We start from the raw sequence: 18,786 nt of genomic DNA, 5'->3' as shown, positions 1-18,786 counted from the left end.
TTATTTAAAGACAGGCCTTGTCCGATTCAATTAGTTTTTGCCGACTTTCCGATGCTGCACAGTAAATCAAAATTTTGCAAGAACACAAACAACGGAATAAAATTGAAAGCTCCTTTTTTGGATTATGTTCCTTTTAGTAAGTTAAAATGTTACATCACCAACCTTAAGGTAATTTTTATCCGAATAAAGTTAATGGGAGAGTTTTTCTTTCGTAAAAAGAAATCATTGTCTCAACAGCAAGTGAAATGTTTGGTCTGAAAATCAATTCATGCCTAATCTTGTCACGCGGTGTCTTTGAGTTATTTTTGAAGTTTGAACGCAATTTTTATGGTCTGTGTGTAATATTTTTTTTTTTATATATATAGCCTGTTTGGATACATGAGATCATTGATTTTGTGGTTTCGACAATAAACGTAAATAGAACACACTTCTGAGTGAGATTTGGATCATGTTTTTTTTCAATATATTGCTTAGAGCTTCTCATTACTTCTGAAATACATACGTAATTGTACTTCCTAAAGAAATTGTTGGATCGTTTATCGAAAACAGCCAAGTAGGAAAGGATAGCGAGTAATAATTTACTGGTCGTGGGGTCAAATCTCAAGTGCGGTAGAGATTTCAATACAGGCGAGCATATGATTAGGTTAGGTTATCCGGCAGCCTTCAAATCTATACTTTGTAAGTAATAAATAAATAAATAAATAAAAAAATGCGTATTAACTTTTATTCCAATTAAGAAAAGAAGAAAATCACTTATTTAAGTAGAAACAATAATATAAGTGACTGAGAGTCACATTCTAGTACGTTTTGTTATATGACAAAATAAAAAAATGAATGCAGTGAGATTACGGTTGAAGAAAAAAAAAAAGAAAAAAAAAAAAACAATAGAATACACGCTCTTAAGGAAAATATACATTGAGAAATTCATTCTGAAGTCTTCTTCTCAGGTAAAAATACTATGTTTTCTATTATTTTTGTTTTCCAAACTGTCGAATTAGTTTCAAAAACCTTTTAAAAAATAACATTACAGCAATTATAGTCTTTTAGATTTCGTAATACAGTAATCGCCATTAATTGCAAAATTCTTTTTAATACGATTACCTACCTCTATTAGCAGTAACAATCGATATATGAATGTATATGTATGTATACATACTTTTAAGTTTTATATTTGGCAAATTTTATGGCAAAATATTTAACATTTAAGAAATGAAAATTTTAAAAACTTCAATAAGGGAACCTGCTTTAAAAAAAGTTTTGCAATCATTTTTCATATCTGCAAAATCTTAAATTAAGAAAGAAAAAATATATATATATATATATACATATATATAAAAATATATAAATAAATAAATAAAGTAAAATAAAAATCACCGACAAACCAACATCCAAAAGTGAAACGTTAGTGCTAAGCTAAAGAACGATGAATAATAAGTCCAGCTACAACGCCTTCAAATGACCTTTTGAACTGAACTAGTTTGAGATGTAGACAAACAATCAGTAAATAAGAAAAAAAAATGAAGAAAAAACAAAACATTTAAAATAAAAACGTAAAATACTATGTATTTATGGCATATATACCATATATATATATATATATATATAAATATATATACCATATACACCATATATACCATATATATATGTGAATATATATACCATATATACAACATATATACCATGTTAATATAGCATATATACCATATATATACCATATATATATGTATGTATATATGCATATACGACGAGATCTCTAATAATACGTTCTTGTTGGGGGCGAGGGGAGGGGGGGTGTTGTTGCATATCAGATTTTTATATTTTTAGAGATCCTGATAGATTTTCAATGTTTAATAAATTGCATTAAATTAAATTATTTTCATATAAATTTTTTTTCTTAGCTTTTAGGCACATAAGCATGTATACATATATGCATACCGTTCGGGTCTATTTTTTAAGGTGGTGGTCATACACTTTTTTTTTTCTCATTACTTGATTTCATCTAATTTGAATCAAGTTTTAAGTACAACTACGTGTACATATTAGGCGGTTGGAAATTTTGTTACGTTATCTCTTCTTTACTTGTGGTACAGGGTATATTAACTTTGTACAGGCGTATATAACACGCAGTTAGGATAGATAGAATATACTTACTTTTCATTACACCGATCCATTAAGAATCATTTTCTGAATTAATCTAAACCTATCTATCCGTCTGTCCGTCTGATCTCTGTCCATATAAGTTCGCTTTCAAGCTGCATGTCGCAATTTTTGATAAATTTTGATAACATTTGGACACTGGCTCAACGACGAGCGCTATTGAAAATGGTTTGGATCGATCCATTTTTTCGACCACTCCTCATTTAGCGCCCTATTTTAAAAAGTTGTTATATGCAAAAAATTGCAATGTAGTATTCTAAATTGAAGACTTTGGATCGGCTGGGTAATTTTTTGAATTCTCTCTCTAACATAACGAAGACCGAAGTTCATATGACTAAAAGGTCTAATTTTCGTTGCTTCATGATGAAAATCAGATCATAGATTTAATTTACTTTAATATAAGAAAAATTAACTCTACCAAATGTGGATCATCTCGGTCTATCTTTTGAATCCTACTCTATACAGGGATTTTCACGAAAATTGATCCGTCATAGGGCAGAAAAGTTTAAATTTTAATATTTTATAATGAAAACTGATCCATACTAGTAGGTCGATAGAAAAATTAACTGCGCTTAATTTTGAATATGTACGTTTTGAATCTCTGGGGCACAACCATTCTTACGGAAAGTAAGAATTAATACGCAAAGAGATCTAATTTTTCATTCGTTTTAATAAAAAAAAGATGTTCTTGTAATCTTAAGGGATACATAATAAAATTGGTTTACCGGATTACAGTTTCTAGAACTCTAAAATCGCAATCGTTTGATAAAATAAAGATTTGTGATACATGACAACAAAGACAATACATTGTCACTGGACTGAAAATTTTTCATCCGCATTAAGGCCAACTTTATCTGTCTCAATTTTCGCTTATGCACATATCACTATAAGCTATAATGCGCTTCTAGGTTTTCATATTATATAAGGTTTTCATATTATGTATGCTTCAAACACTTAGGTTCTACTCTTTGTGATCCCCTGCATTGTAAATTTTCACATAAAATATACATGCAAATGCCTCGATTCAATATGCACATATATATATATATATATATATATATCGACGTATACATTTTTATAAGAGAAAAAGATTGCACGAAGGCAATCAACATCTTCGAATCTATTGGGCGAGAGATCTCCACATGGGCAAACTCGTCAGGGGCTAAAACTTCTATACAAAAATCAAAAAAAAAGGCACATATGTCGAAAGTAGATATCCAGAATTCTACTGATGCATATTAATGGTTGACCAGTACAAAACGTGCAGACGCTCCATATTCCAACAAATATCGTCGGAAAACACACTGTGTTCCGTTAAATAATTCTATTTTAACAAAGGTGAATTTCATACAGTACGTCACTTGGAAAAGACATGCGCACATTAACACTATTGCTTATCTTACCAAAATGCTTATTTTAAGCAAGATTGATAGTGGTTTGATAATTTATGGCAGTAGCTGCAAATCTAATATCAACATCCTCAAACCGATCAATCACCAACCCCTTAGGGCAAATTGTTATGCTTTTCGGACGACGCCCATAAATAATATTATAATTGAAACTGGTCTCCCAGCTTTAGAAAATAGATTTTATGAGTTAAAAGCAAAAATAGCCCCCGAGCTTCTTAATTCAAACAAATCTATTCTCGGTGAAGACGTGGGAAAGATTATTATTGCCAAGAAAATTCGAAAGTCACCATCCGTAATTGACTATTGTTTGTGTGTCACAAAGAAGATGGACATTTTCTTAAAAAATTTTCGGGGTTTTTTTTTTAAACATCCATGGGTTTTGAAAGCCTGTTATTTTGACATTACGCTGTCTATGCACAAGAAAGAAGATACTCCAAATTACGTCTTCAGGAATCTAATAGTTCAAAAACCCCAAGTATTGGAGAGTAACGGTTGGAATCTTTTATACACAGATGGCTTAAAATCTTCTGGTCTGCCACCTGCTTGTGCCGTGGTCGATTCTTCAGGATAGGTTCTTCTCGGCTACATATTTCACGAAAGTATTTCAACTTTCACAACCTAAACGGAATCCTTCGATTTCGAAATGGAGCACCATGAACAAATTAAGGAATATCATTACAACATCCGGCGAAAAAATTTAAATTTTATGGGTACCTAGTCATAGGGTACCTAGTCAAAGTTGGATCTTCAAAGATACATTGTAAGAAGGGAATCGACAATGCCATCATCAGCACTACTCGTTTATTAGCTCTCAATGAAACTCTACCCTTATATCCAACAAATGTTGCGAAAATCAAGATCCAAACATTATCGGGAATTCGCCTTGCTCATACAATTGCAACTCACCAATGGGCCTTGGGGAAGTCATCCTCTCCAATCTGCAATTGTGGACTAATTCTCATTATAAAGCACATTCTCCGTGACTGCCTCAACTTTACCTTGGCTAGAAGTATTGCATTTGGAACGATTAACCCTATGGACATTCTACAATCAGCCACAGAGCAGAATATTAATTCAATATATTACTTTATCGAAACTACTAGGCTCAATATCTAATGCACTTTTATAAATTAGAGCCGATAGCCTCCCAAATATAAGGAAATCTGCACTTTATTTTTCTATAAATTGTTTACAGATAAGTAGATCATAGATCGCTCAATAAAGACGTAGGTTTACTAACAGCAACAACCTTGTAGCCTTCAAGAGATGTACGTTTATTCTAACGTTTCCCTTTCTAGGCTTTTCTTATAGTTTGATTTGTCCAACTCTTTAAAACTACACCGAAATCTACCTTAGAACCATACCACTTTCTGACGACATCTAGCCGTAGCTATAGTCTCATCGCAAATACACATATTAACTTGATTGATAATTATGAAAATTATGGGAGCCTCGATTCAATACATAAATATAACGCTAAGATTGACTTGCATCATTTTCAAAATAAATTTATTTACAATACCGGTAATAACCAAAGCTTCTATCTACCAAACGTTAGGAAATTTGAATTTTTCGACTATAAATTGTCTACACATAACTAAACATTTATGTTTTACCTATAATTATCATTATCTTCATTTCCTTCAAAAATAGACTGACTCCACATTCAAAATAAACGCCTCAAAAGTTTGACTGGAGGAAATGATTTATTTTTTGATGGCCACTAATCGATGCTTTCATATCTTGGCAATAAACGTATAATAAAGGATATTATTATTATTATTATTATTATTATTATTATTATTAATTTCGCCAGAGAAATAAATTCTAAGACTAAACTCTTAAAAGCACTAGCATCTAAGGTTATCGGCTTTTATTAAAAACTCTATCGCATTTGAGATTCGAACACCCACGACCATTGACTTGCTAGTCGAGATTGCTCGCCTTCGGCCACTCAGGCGGATATAATAATGGGTAACTAGATAAAGTTCTTTCATGTAGTAATTTTTAATTTCACGTCTTTCGTCAGCTCGGGTGTATGTTATGCTGTTTTCTGAAAAAAAAAACCTCGAAGCATGGTCAATAATAATGCTGGCATTCATTGCGCAATGAACAATCAACAACGAATGTGAGAACTTCGTCTGTTGGCGAGACCATTCCGTCCGAAACGGTTCTGGTCGCTGAGTATAATTTTCGTGAAAATCTTATGCACAGCGTCAAGTGAAAAAGTCAGTTTATTTCGGTTTACGGGTCAATGCAGTTTTACTGTTTCAAGCGCTTTTTTTCGCAAATTACATAGAAAAATTCTGATAGTCTGACAGTTGTTCAATTTTCTTTTTGTTTCTTTGCCTTTCTGCTATTCTTATCCGGTTTCCTTTGTTTCGAAGACGATCAAAATGAGTAGAATGCAAGTATAATTATGCAAATGATATCGCGAATCGCGAATCGCAAATCGAATGAGAATTTGTTTAACTTGTAAGCGCGGGTGCGGAGTGCACTGTTCAGTGATCAAGAGAGACTGTGTAGCAAGTTAAAGGATCAAAAGATAATGGAGCAAATGTGCAGAGTTGATATTATAAAACTAAATAGTATCAGTGCAACGAAAAATATATCACGACTTGTCAGAAAATCGAATGATAAGCTTTGAAACTTTTGTTAAAATACTTTCTATACACCCTAATACACGAGACAATCGATTAAATTGTTATATGTACGTGGTATGCTATGACGTTGATAAAGTAAGCGGCAATGACATTTAAATTTATTTTACTGTTTGAATATTTCATACTTTCATGAAAGTTAGTAAGGAGTTCCAACATCTAAACAGTATGACACTTCAATATAATGATCTGTGATCAACGCCAACAGCAATAGTAGAAGTATGTATGCAGTCTTCAAGTGAGACACAATGCTTGCTTGGTGTCTTATAATTTTTTTTTGTTTAATTTAGAAATATGTTTACAAACATTTTACTCTACTTTTTAGCAATATTTTTCTAAATTTGGTAAATTCTTTTTCATGAAATGTTGCTGTTCGCAGCAAATCGTGTAACCGTTAAAATTTGAATTATTTACAATTAAATTTGACGGACAAGGAACCGAAATGCAGTTATCTATAGGTATATTTGGTGCAGTTCTGTCGTGTATATTATTGTATTGCAAAAAAACTGTACGAACGCCTCGAGAGTTCAAAACGACTTTAAAAGTCCATAATGGTATCGGTATCATGCTGCCCTTTAAGTACATCGCTACGTATTGATTAGATGAGTTGGGCAGCTCTAAAACGAAACTTAAGGCACCATTACACACTTTGGCGGGTGTATTGATGGGATTACGAGCCCACTCCTCAAGAATATTCCAATTGCCGTCGTTGATGCTATGAAATTGTGGGATGGCATTAATCAATTTAAACGTGGCACTCATCATATTATTGGTCATGAAATCTGCTACCGGTGTTAAATGCCCACGATCAATTCGCCGCCCTTGCTCGTTATAGGACATAAACGGCTGTTCCGCACCCAACAGTTCGCAGAAGCGTGCATAAATATCACGTTTATTGTACGCCGAAAAGAAATTCAATGTAAAAATGTTATCTGGATTAAACAATAGTTTGTCCGGTCGGCGCATAACTTCAACAAAAAACAAATCATATAAGAAGGGCTTGAATATTTATTTCAACAATCACTTACCATACGGATAAGCTTCATTTGCCGTATATACAGTTCGCATGCGTTCATGATCGAAGCACGTACGATATGCTGTTACAAAATAATTATCGTTATTACAAGAGAATTCGAAACCCACGCAATACGCTTTATATGGACAATAAAAATGATGCGTTTCTTGTAATTGCGGTTTTAAGGGATTAGAGCAATGCGGGAGAGGTAATGGAATATTGAATTTGCCGTTCGTACATAATAGTTGCGTTACATCTGACGAATTGCATATCATATGCAACACGGATCCATCGGCTACAGAATTTTCTCTTAACAAGCCTAACGTGCCATTCGCCTCTTCTTGTAATATCAAGCGCCACTCGCTACGGATTTCGTGTTCCTTAAATTGGCACGACGTTAGCTCACCATTGTCTGAATATCGAAATGAATGTTTACTTATCGTCCTCATTCTCTAAAGGCATATTTTTTTGCTTACTTTGTGTTGTTAGAAGTAAAATTATTGAAAATAGGAATGTCATGAATTGCATTGTTGTTAAAAAATACGTCTTCTTATAAAAGCAAATTGCCTTTAAAAATTCACATTTTTAAAAATTTTAATTAATTCTTTTGAACTAACAGCAACAATCAATTTTTAATTTTAAATATAATTCAAATATTTTATAAATAATTTTTTATTTTGAAGTCTAGCGATTGATTTTCATTTACTAATTGACTAAGAGTTGCTATACTCCTACACTTTACACTACTTACCACAAGGGTATATTCATTTTGTGACGGTCTATGCAGTGCGTACAGGGAGTTCAAATAAATGTAGGCACATTTTCTGAATCGAAATAATCTCGTCGGTCCGTCGGTCCGTCGGTCTTCTTGATCTCCCTCCATGTATTTTTTTTTTTTTTTTTTGCATTTAGTCGGCAGATTGTAAAGTGTTTAAAGTGTTCCGACAAAATATTGTATACTTAAGTGTTTCGGTTCGTTTGGGCGAACTTTACTGGGAAAGAATTGAATCGAACGATTGTTACGGTCAAAATGAAGCAATCGTTTGAAAAGCATTTTCGATTTTTAACATTTCTTCACAATAATCGATAAATAATAATAACTTAGCAAACGAAGTGAATGTTAAAAATATGGAGGGTATGGAGGATCAATTTTGAAATTTGCTTCGGGGCAATATCCAACCTTTAGGGTTTTGTGATGAAAATCGATAAAAAAAAATAATGATTTAAAATACAAGTTTATTGTATTACTTTTGGATGCATAGATCTATTTTATGGGCCATTCCATAGATGAATAAAAGTCTTTTATAACAACAACGTATAATTTTGTATGTGTAGCGATATAAACTATTCATTAGTCGGCATTGCCTAAGCAATTGTCAGCGAACACTGTTTTCAGTTCGGTGCAGTTGTTTACTTGATTCGACTTTAGATGATCTGCAATATCTGCCCTTTGCGTCAAATGTAACAAAAGATGATATCCGATATGTTTAGTGCCTAAAATTGCCTACAAATCTATAATGTTTTACTTCAATCTGCGTAAGCAGATTAGAAGTCTTTTAAAAAACATCTATTTAATCACTTATCGCGGTACGCTTATGCCTACAATAACCATAAGTTGATGTGCGAATAAGAAAAGTTTCCGAATTTGAATTTTAATACAACATTTCCGTTCTTTGCCTGTATTGTATTTATTTGAACAGTTTAATAAGTTGAAACGGGAAGAGAGTTCCAAAGAAATAAAAACAAATGTCGGATTGCAGAAAAGCTGAAGGAACGGAGGCCTATTGGAACGATCTTATACATAATTGATGCGTTTATGGTGTAAAGTTATCAAGAAAGCCAACAAATGTCGCTGAATTATTCTTTAGGTGACAGAGTTATCTTATTCCGAGAGTATTTTAAAAAATTTGTGAGAATAAAAAAATCGAAGATCGGACTACAAATTTTTTCATTTCATTTCTTTATTGGTCCATTGTAAGCTGAGACTTGTGATAAGCTGCATGCAGTTTTCGACGAAAATAGTTGGTAAAGGTATAAGAGAAGCAGAGTTGCCGAGCTACAATAATTTAGGACATATAGCAGGCAACGTACACTTCTCCTTACACTTCTTTAGGAAACATGCTACGCTTTTCGTCGGTCCACTATCCTGTATCTTGAAAAAGCCTAAAGATAGTGAGATTCAGAGAATTTGTGATTTAATGTAAGTCCTATGTACATTTGCGAGCAGCGAAAATCGTGACCCATTTTGCACTCACACTCTTTACTGTTCAGGTGGACTGCTGGGCTGTATAGTACACGAGTCAATTATTCCGTGTTGAACTAGTTTATATAAACAAAGCTGGCCCAGCCAATCTTTGCATTTCCGAGTTAACCAAAGAGAATACTTTGCTTTCTTTCAACGCGACTAAAATAGCGGGAAACAATTATTTTGAAATGTAAAGATTAATGAATAACACTAACCAGTTAAAGTTGCTTACTACTATACAACTATAATGAGATCACTAGATAAATCCGTTGATGCCATAGATGAGTTAGGATAAGTGAACAACAAATTTTGTCGTTGATTTATTGAAATACCCTGCAAAAGTTGTTATAACTGAAGCTGCGAACGTGCTCGCGTACATTCAAATTTGGAAAGATCTGTCCATGAAACTTGTGCCACGATGCCTGCATTATTCATACTCTGTTCACCAAATTGTCAACGTTTGTCAACCTGTCAGCAAGTAAATAATTCTTTTATACATTTATTTCACTTTGAAAGTCGTCGAGCGAAGCCACGGCCTTGAAAAAAGTTTCATTCATTCACTTTTATGCAGACTTAGGGTATGTTGCCTGCACTTGTGCAAACCTTGTACGTAGAGGATGGTGGGGAAACAGTGGGGAAACAGTGTTTGTGTACGTTTGGCCTGAAAATAAAAAGCGGGAAGTTTGAAAGTTGCGAGTATTTCTGTTATGCAGTTAAATGGAGGCCTTGATTGATGGACAAAACTCTTATACTCGACCTGTCTGTATATAGGGGAAACAAAACGCGCATTAGACTGATGTTCGGGGTGTTGCATAGACGTTCATCTTTTCTGAGCAACTGGGTTCTGCGATTCAGTCGACTGAATTTCTGCAGACACAATCTGGAAATCTTATTTTAACCGAACATAGATGCTCCAGATAGTGCGATTATTGGCCGCAGAGAAGTGCTTTTTGCGTCATTTTCCCTTTTCCCCATTTGGAAACTTCATACTGCGAGACCTGTTCCTAAAAGGGAAAGAATGAAACATCATGAAGGCATTCAGGGTCACGAATCTTACTTTCGCCAAAATGACAAATACTTCAATTCCTCCTTTGTTGGTTATTGGACTCCTCACGTCTTATTAAGTATTAATCGATAATTATTTTTATGATGTCGGCTACCGCGGAACAGACTGATATTTGGCGTTAATTCGTGGGATTGGTGTAGTCGGTCGTCAACGAGATAACACTTAAATGTTGTGGACCGTGGCCTAACAAATGCCATTCGCCACGATGTCACATCATCACAGAGTCTTGCGGGTATAGAGGATCTTTCCTGCCTTCGAGAGAATAAGGATGGCATTAAGCACGCTACTCTGTCAAGTGCGGCCATTAGGGTGCTCGCTATATAGTTAGTAGGAGTTTAAACTGAGTTAGTTAGCCAACAGATTAGCCTTATTAACGGGCTTAAATACTGTTTGGTGCTGCTTGAGAGGAATCAAAATTAATATCATAGAAAAATGCCAATAAACCTATGTTTTATTTTTTCGAAGCTTAGCTAAGGTCCTCGAAGTTATTAAATAATACCTAATAGCACAGGTTTCACATAAATTTAACAATAACTGTCATAATTGACTTTTGGTTTTTTTTTTTTTTTTAATCAGCAAAGTAAATGGGGTTGGCTGCCGTTTAGCTCATATTATATGTGCATGTGTACGCACTTGCGTACGCATCTATTAAGTGCTCTAAAATATATGAAGTGTAACGCTAATCACATTGTATATAAATATGAATAAACTGAATGAAACGAATATAAGAATATGAACTTTCTCGTAGGTTACGTAATATTAAATATTCTATTATATTATGTTTTGTAACCTAATTTTTTACATTTAATGAAAATTATAAAAGGTTTCTCTACTCAAACTCTAATCTGAATACATACATAAAAGACCAAATAAACCATATATGTAAGCTTGATTGGCCTTTTCATACTGAGTTTATAGTTTATGCCTAAATTGAAAATGACGTTAGAAGAAATATTGAACGGAAGTTTCAAGCGAAAAAAAAAATTTTTTTTTAAAATAAAATCAAGTAAGTACACCTTAAAACGAATGTTGGATACTCGCTGTCATAAGATTTACGCATGAGAACCATTAAGCCGTGTTTGCAGCAAGTTGTACTGAGTACAATTTAAAATTTAGGTTTATTTTTTAGATTTATTCGAGTTTTCGTTTATAATATATTTATTTATAGTATAATTTTTATTTTTTGTAATCGAGGTTATAAAGTAGATTTAGCTTAGCTTTAGGCTTGATCTCAACGAATTATGTACAATTATGTACGAGAACGTTTTCTTTTCGGCCTTAATTCTTACCGTGAAGGGTAGTGTAATGGAAAGGGAACTGAGTGGACAGACGAATGTCTAACATATATGCATATATTTCTGCACATATATGCATAAGCTATGTATACAAGTTTTCCAATGTCTTTATTTAGATTAACAACCGATCGAGAAACGCTACAGTATCATAAGGTTTAGAGGAAAGCGAGAAGGAAAGCGAGAGCATAGGGTGCAGCTATGTAAACTTCAAATCAATTCTTAAAACTTATTAAAATAATTTTTTATGTAACAGCATACAATAAACCAGATAATGGTCTAAACGAATTGTTTTAAACACACATTATATAAATACTCACACATCAAGGACAAACAAGAGTTAAGCACAAAAACAAAAAACTTATCTAAAGAATTTTAAGGCATACAGTGTTAACCAACGAGTAAAATCAACCGTACATAAATATTAATTCAGACATACTTTCCTTTTACTAGGCGGTGTGAGTGTATATACGTTTGAATTCATAAGGTGTGACGTTCGCTCCAGAGCAAGTCTATGATGACTAACACTCTAATATTCTAACACTAATAGCAATAATAATGTAAAATTTGAAAACTTCGAACGTGTTTAATAAATTCTATTGAAATAAAGTTAACGCATTAATAATGATTATTAAAAATTAGTTAATCATACGTATCGATATTTTATGGCAATTATAATGAATAAAAAAATGATGGGAAAACAAAATAAATAAAAACGAAACAATTCGATTTAGACCGACTCGTTGACACCCATCCCTTTGCTGATGCCTTTTTTCTTTACATTAAGAGTAAGGTACTATGTATAAGTAAATGTGGTATTACGTGATAACAGCATGCTTAAGTGATAACAAAGGCGCAAATGTAGATCCATTTGATGTTTCAGCTTTGATTGCATATAATTTGGTATAAGAGAATTATATTTACATTTTATGTTATATTCTCGTTATCGTGGCTAAAAAATGTATTTCATTTCATTTCTCTGATATTCACTTTTCTGCCAGTAATTATTTATGGACAGATATGTAAAGTATATTAGCCCATTCATAAGCCTAATCTCGTCCGTCTGTCTGTCTGTCTGTCTGTCCATATAATTTTGTATTTAATCGCAATTCCGGCTATTAAAAGCACAAATGATCTGACGCCTTCTTTTAAGAAAGACCTTATATGAAAAAATATTTATAGCTTTCGAAATTACATCTCTCTCTCACTCTCCACGCCACTCAATTTACTACAATTATTTATAGGAGGATGTTTCAAGACAAGGCGTTACACGGAAAGTGCACGTCGTCGTATACTCAAGTTTTATTCAAATATTTCAAAAATTGCGACTTGCAGGTTGGCGACAAAAAACAAGGCGGACAGACAAGGTTAAAAAGTGATTCTGAATCGAACGGTATAATAAAAGATAGGTCTTTCTCCAGTCCTTCTGGGCGTGGCCTTGTACTATTAGTGGTGTAGGATACAAAAAATCATATTATTATAGTTCGAAACTCATCAGATACTACACCAGACTTTGAATGTAGTTTAAACGGGCGTTATGTCGCGTGAAATAATTTGACGCAATTGCCGAAAAGTGCTTCGTGTAAGCATATTACAGTATCAAAAACGGATGACGTTTGAAAAAGTTGAAATTCTTCTTATGTTACTTTTCTTTATTGAATTCATAGTTACATGCGATAAAGTATCAATCGGAATAAACTTATGTTATTGTTATTGTTAAGTTTAATATCATTTCAATTATTTACTATTTGCTTACTTCAAAATTTGCTCTAACCATGTTGTTTAACTTACACGTTATATATAGAGATATTAAAGGCACGGAAATGAGGATTGGGTATAATGTGGATTGCAATTAACTGATTCGTCGATAAATGACGCGATATGCAACTCGTTGGTCAATAATTTCCGGGGCTAAAAAATATCTCATATACGTTGTCTCGTTTAACAAAATTCCGTATGGTTTTTTGGGAAGTGCCAAGACATGAACGCGTTTAGTTAAAATTCCATTTTACTTTTGTTATTTTTAAAATAACAAAAAAATGCCAGTTGAAAGTGAGCGTATGTTTAAAAAGTGTTATGGCGATATTTGCTATACCGATAGTTTGCTGCTTTTAAACAAAGTTTATGTTCAATGGTATGTACGTCCAAAAGAAATAGTTTTCAATAATCGAAAGTAAATCCACAAAAAATAGCTAAAGATATCAAAAGTTAGTATGTTCACAATGTCTTCGGAAAATTTGTGAAAGAGAAAGTTGTTTTGCGAATGGATTCCGCATTTATTTACGGATAAAGAAAAACATTAACGTGTCACTGAGTTTTTCATACGGCTTAGAACAAAAGCCGTAGCATCGACGCATTACTAAGCTATGGAATTAAATCGAGAGTCTACTGTGTGGAAAGGCGTTAATGAAAGTCAATTATGGCCTCCGCATTTTAGGATGAGTGCGGAGGCCATAATTTCTCTTAATTGATTGCTGAAGGAGGAAAAAAAGTCTTCCTCTATATATATCTGCTTGCAGAGCTTATCGGGAGGGCCTTGTGTGGCAAACTGATCTCTAAAAGAAACCATCGAAATGTTCTTTGACTTTTGTGACTGCGATTGTGTCACTCTTGAAGGAGATTGTGCTGACGAAATATGTTTTTATTTTTTTTATTTTTTTTAATTCCGGAAATTATTGATCAATATATTATATATACATATATATAGATACACACATACATATTGCTCAATTTATTATCGAATTGCATAGAGACTATAATTTGTATTTAAAGGGTGTCAAAAATGTGTCTATTAGTATATGTTGAGTATATCGGGTAATTGTTATAATAGCGAATACAGGAAAGCCACAAAAAGAAAACCAAAAAAAAAGCAAAAAATAATAATAAGACATATAAGACACAAGACAAAACATTAAGAATTATTGCATTGCAATCCATTGAACAAGGTTAAAATATCGATCAATGCTCTAGAAAAACAGTTAACTAACTGTGCGCTTTTCATGTTTTTTTTTGTTATATTTATTCAAGTTTACCGTTGTTTTCGTTTTTCCACATAATAGTTTGTATTTCATAAACCAAATCATAAGTAAGAAAAAAATTTACGTAGATTTTGAGTCATAAGTGGCAATTAAATTGCACTCGATTTCAGTTTTATTTATATACAATACGTTTATATGCTTGTCATGATCGCTTTGGATAGTACGTATAAATATATATGTATATATATATAAATAGATACATACACATACACACACACACACACACACACACACACACACACACACACGTAAATATATATATATATATATGTACATATATATAACTATATATATAATTACATTGTATGTATATTTTTTGTATTGTATGTATGCATGTACAAGAAATATACGTATATATAATATATGTACAAATCAACTGAGTATGCGGGTGCCTTAGGCCAACTTCTGCTACATCTATAGATTTTACTAATAATTTTTATGTTTCTTTGTTTTATGTTTTTGTTGCGGTTGTTTTTGCTCTTCTATTGTTTTTTTTTTTTGTTGTGTTCTCCTCTCCATTTTAGTTTTTTTTATTTTGTTTTTTTTTTTTTTTTTTTTTGGTTTCTTGCACCAGCTCTAGTCTTTGCACGTTGAGACGGCATAGTTACATTTTTGCATTTTGAATAAATGATTGAAATCCAAAGATTTATGGGTTCAACCCAATAAAGGCTTTGGAATAATATATTTCTGTATATAAATGTATGTTTATATACATTATATATATACATATATTTATATATATATAAAAATACATGCATATAAATGTATGTTTATATACATATGTATATTTGTACAATTGTGTCTTTCGATAAAATTGAGTGTTTTATTTCACTGTGGGCTGAGAAGAGGAAAAGCCGGCTAACGATTAAAAAAGAAATCGAGAAAAATAAGTAGAGCAAGAACAATAACATACCCCTGGCAAATTCTGCGAAATGATGTAAATGATTGGAAAGAATATGAGCCATATGTGTATTTCTTAGAAAATTATTTCTCGTTATTAACTAAAGGACTTATAAATGTTATAAAAAGACGACAATGGGCGTGGCAAAATTTTGAATTATTCAAACATATGTATAACCGGGCTATTGCTTCTTGAAATTTTGAATGCATTTTCCTCGAAATGTGATTTTTCAAGCCAGCACGCTGCATAACTCTAATGGTTTGCATTTTTTGTCATTTCATTCTTTGAAAATAACTTTGACATTCTAATAAGAAGCAGAATAGTTTGATAAACTAAATAGTAAGTATATAATTGATAAATTATTTTGAATGTTATTTCTTAATAAATCATTGCCTACTTTTTGTCGAAAATTGAATTTTTTATTCAAATACATGTTAATCACACAAGGACCAACAGTTCCAAGAGATTCCATATATTTCTTTATCTGTAGACATGTAGATTAAGCGATTTTCTTTTGTTTTTAGATTTCCATTTATTCCAGTTATACTGCGTCCGTTTGATGTCTGAGGTACAAAATTTATATGCATTTGACGCTCGAAAATATGAAAAGTGATAATAATAACATTAACAAGAAACGATTAGCAGGCGTTAACTCACCTATTTAACCGTTAACTGTCGGCGTATTAACAAACCGATCGGGACCATTTTCGCATCCAACATGCATGTGGTTCTATCGAAAATTTCTTGTAACAATTTTTCAAAAATATACTTACTTACTATACTTCTTTTTTCTGCATTGTAAAGGCGTACGTAAGCAGGTCACGCCCATTTTCCAACATCATATTATTAATCGATTAGGGCGTGCTAGTGCTAAATTTCAACTTCGTATCTTCATTTTCGCGACTTTGACTACTCATAAAACTTATCCGCCAAATTGGCGGATTACCTTGAACCTTACTTGGGTTCATCCAGTGCTAATAACTTTTTGGAATATTGTTATTCTATATATATTTCGCCTCCTTTAATCCATAAAAAAAAACACAAAAAAAAAAAGTGCCAAACACTTTTATTTTCTTTAAGCCGCTACAGTCGCTTCCCTTCTTATCCTGGGACAGTTTACCGAAGCACTACACATTTCAAATTTGTAAGATTTCCTAAATTCCGGTCGTTGCGGAACAGATATAGAAGAAGTTACTTTGTACAAAATATTACGCAATCTAAAAAGTGTTAAGTAGTTTACTCAATGGGCACTATTACTCTCTCACATATATTATAGATAAATTATATTATATACGTATGCATATTCTTGTTTAATCGAATTTTTGCCTGCGAAACCTTAAACTCATCATATAAGTGTTTGTTTTTTTTTTTCATTTGTAATGAAACAAGACATCAACACGTATTTTCTTTCCCTTTAGCTAGTTACTGGCTCGTGGCATTTCTATTTGAAAATGATTTTGTGTAAATGAATGCATCTGGACTTATATAAAAATTCAATAACTTGAACACCAATTTTTGCCTCTTCCTCGTACAGATTTTGCTCTTATATCACAAATAACATGAATAATCTTGGAGAATAGGGTCGTTGAGATTTCGGGGTTTATTTGCGGAAGTCATTGAAATTTTCTCCCAATAAATTAATTTTGTAGCGAAATGTGTGACAGTTAAAATTATCCAACCATCAAGGTCAACTGTCGGTTGAACGGTGCCGTTTTCATGTTCTAAAATTATATCTTCAGTTAGTTTTTGTGCACCTATAGGTCCTTTACGAGTAATAGGCGTGTTTTCTTTCTACTAAAGGGACAACGTAATCGTGGATCTATTGTTTTCGTAATAAATTTCAACGTATAGTTATTGTTATTCACAAGGTCTCACAACGTAATCCAAATCTTAATGAGAAGTGTTTACCTTTCTACGTCCTATACTACCCTGATCCACTTTTAGAGTAACTGATGATGGGGCTTGAAAATGAATAACTCACGAAACTAATATATATATATAAAAAATTGTATTAAACGTGATACACAATCTATATCAAAGGCCACTATCGATGTGCAGTTCACTTTTGCTGAGCTAGATTAGAAAGGCAACGTGCTTCACAAGCCGTTGCTACGCCGTAGCAAAATGTGCTTTGATCTATATTAGCGTCACGTGAAGCGATTCCACGGAAAAGGAAGAAAATTATCCATAAAAGTATGTTCCATACTAAACTATTTTTCAATGATACTTATCCGCCTGAGTGGCCGAGGATGCAAAAGTTTCGACTAGCAACTCAGGTGGTCGTAGGTTCAAATATCAATAAAGCCTTAGACGCTAATGCTTTTTAAGACTTTAGTCGTAGAATTTATTCTCTGGCTAAAGTTATAATAATTATAATAATAATAATAATAATAAATGATACTTAAAAAATTAAGAAAACTGGGTCTGGGAGCTTTCTTCTTACTGATCTTCGAAATGCAGGGGCAAGTATTACACCAATGAAAAGTTTAACAAACATATCTATTAAAAAAAAATTCCAAACTAATTATCTTCAAGCGTTAATTGAGTTAAGGAATATTCATCATTTAAATGCTTAGGCCTGGGAAAACATCTTAAACTATGTTATATTATATTATGATTTTTGCATTGATCCATCTATATGCTTAAGAGAGAAAGTATTAGTTCAAATAGGATCGATCTTAGACTGATTAAATGTTATTTGCTTAGCTACTGCTAACGAAAGATAATTATACTGGATTTCAAAGAAAACAAGCAAAAGAAAAAAAAAAAACCAAAGTTCTTTCCATACAAGTTTTCAAAAGAATAATGCAAAAGTGTAGTAATATTTAACGACATAATTTGAAATGGAGTTAAGTATTTTGCCCACTGTAATTATTTGTATGAAAACCGCAATGTAAAATAATTTGTTTTTTTTTTTTTTTGTTGCAAGGTGTGGTGGTATGTCACTTTATTTATTTTTTTATTGGGGAACGTATATAAAGTGTAGAATAAAATTTCGTATAA

The 18,786-nt window shown here is 32.5% G+C and overlaps 1 protein-coding gene across 1 annotated transcript; it reads right to left on the bottom strand.

Annotated features, from left to right (window-relative positions):
• Nucleotides 1-6,547: 6,547 nt before the first annotated feature.
• On the bottom strand, nucleotides 6,548-7,690 carry LOC119637425. The gene is made up of 2 exons (XM_038033446.1): nucleotides 7,255-7,690; nucleotides 6,548-7,194 (listed from the first exon to the last, which is right to left on the bottom strand). The coding sequence occupies exons 1-2, from the start codon at nucleotides 7,688-7,690 to the stop codon at nucleotides 6,548-6,550; spliced, it is 1,083 nt and encodes a 360-aa protein (XP_037889374.1).
• Between the last annotated feature and the right edge of the window lie 11,096 nt (nucleotides 7,691-18,786).

This window comes from Glossina fuscipes, unplaced genomic scaffold (genome assembly GCF_014805625.2).
Source record: "Glossina fuscipes isolate IAEA_lab_2018 unplaced genomic scaffold, Yale_Gfus_2 59, whole genome shotgun sequence".
Taxonomy (NCBI): Eukaryota; Metazoa; Arthropoda; class Insecta; order Diptera; family Glossinidae; genus Glossina; species Glossina fuscipes.
Note: the sequence above shows the minus strand (reverse complement) of the source record. Positions and strands in the feature narration are given on the sequence as shown.

Coding starts and splice junctions, on each gene's coding strand:
- LOC119637425 (XM_038033446.1), bottom strand. CDS start 7,690: ATGAGGACGATAAGTAAACATTCATTTCGATATTCAGACAATGGTGAG. Junction 7,195..7,254: donor AAATGAAGCTTATCCGTATG/GTAAGTGATTGT, acceptor TTTTTGTTGAAG/TTATGCGCCGACCGGACAAA.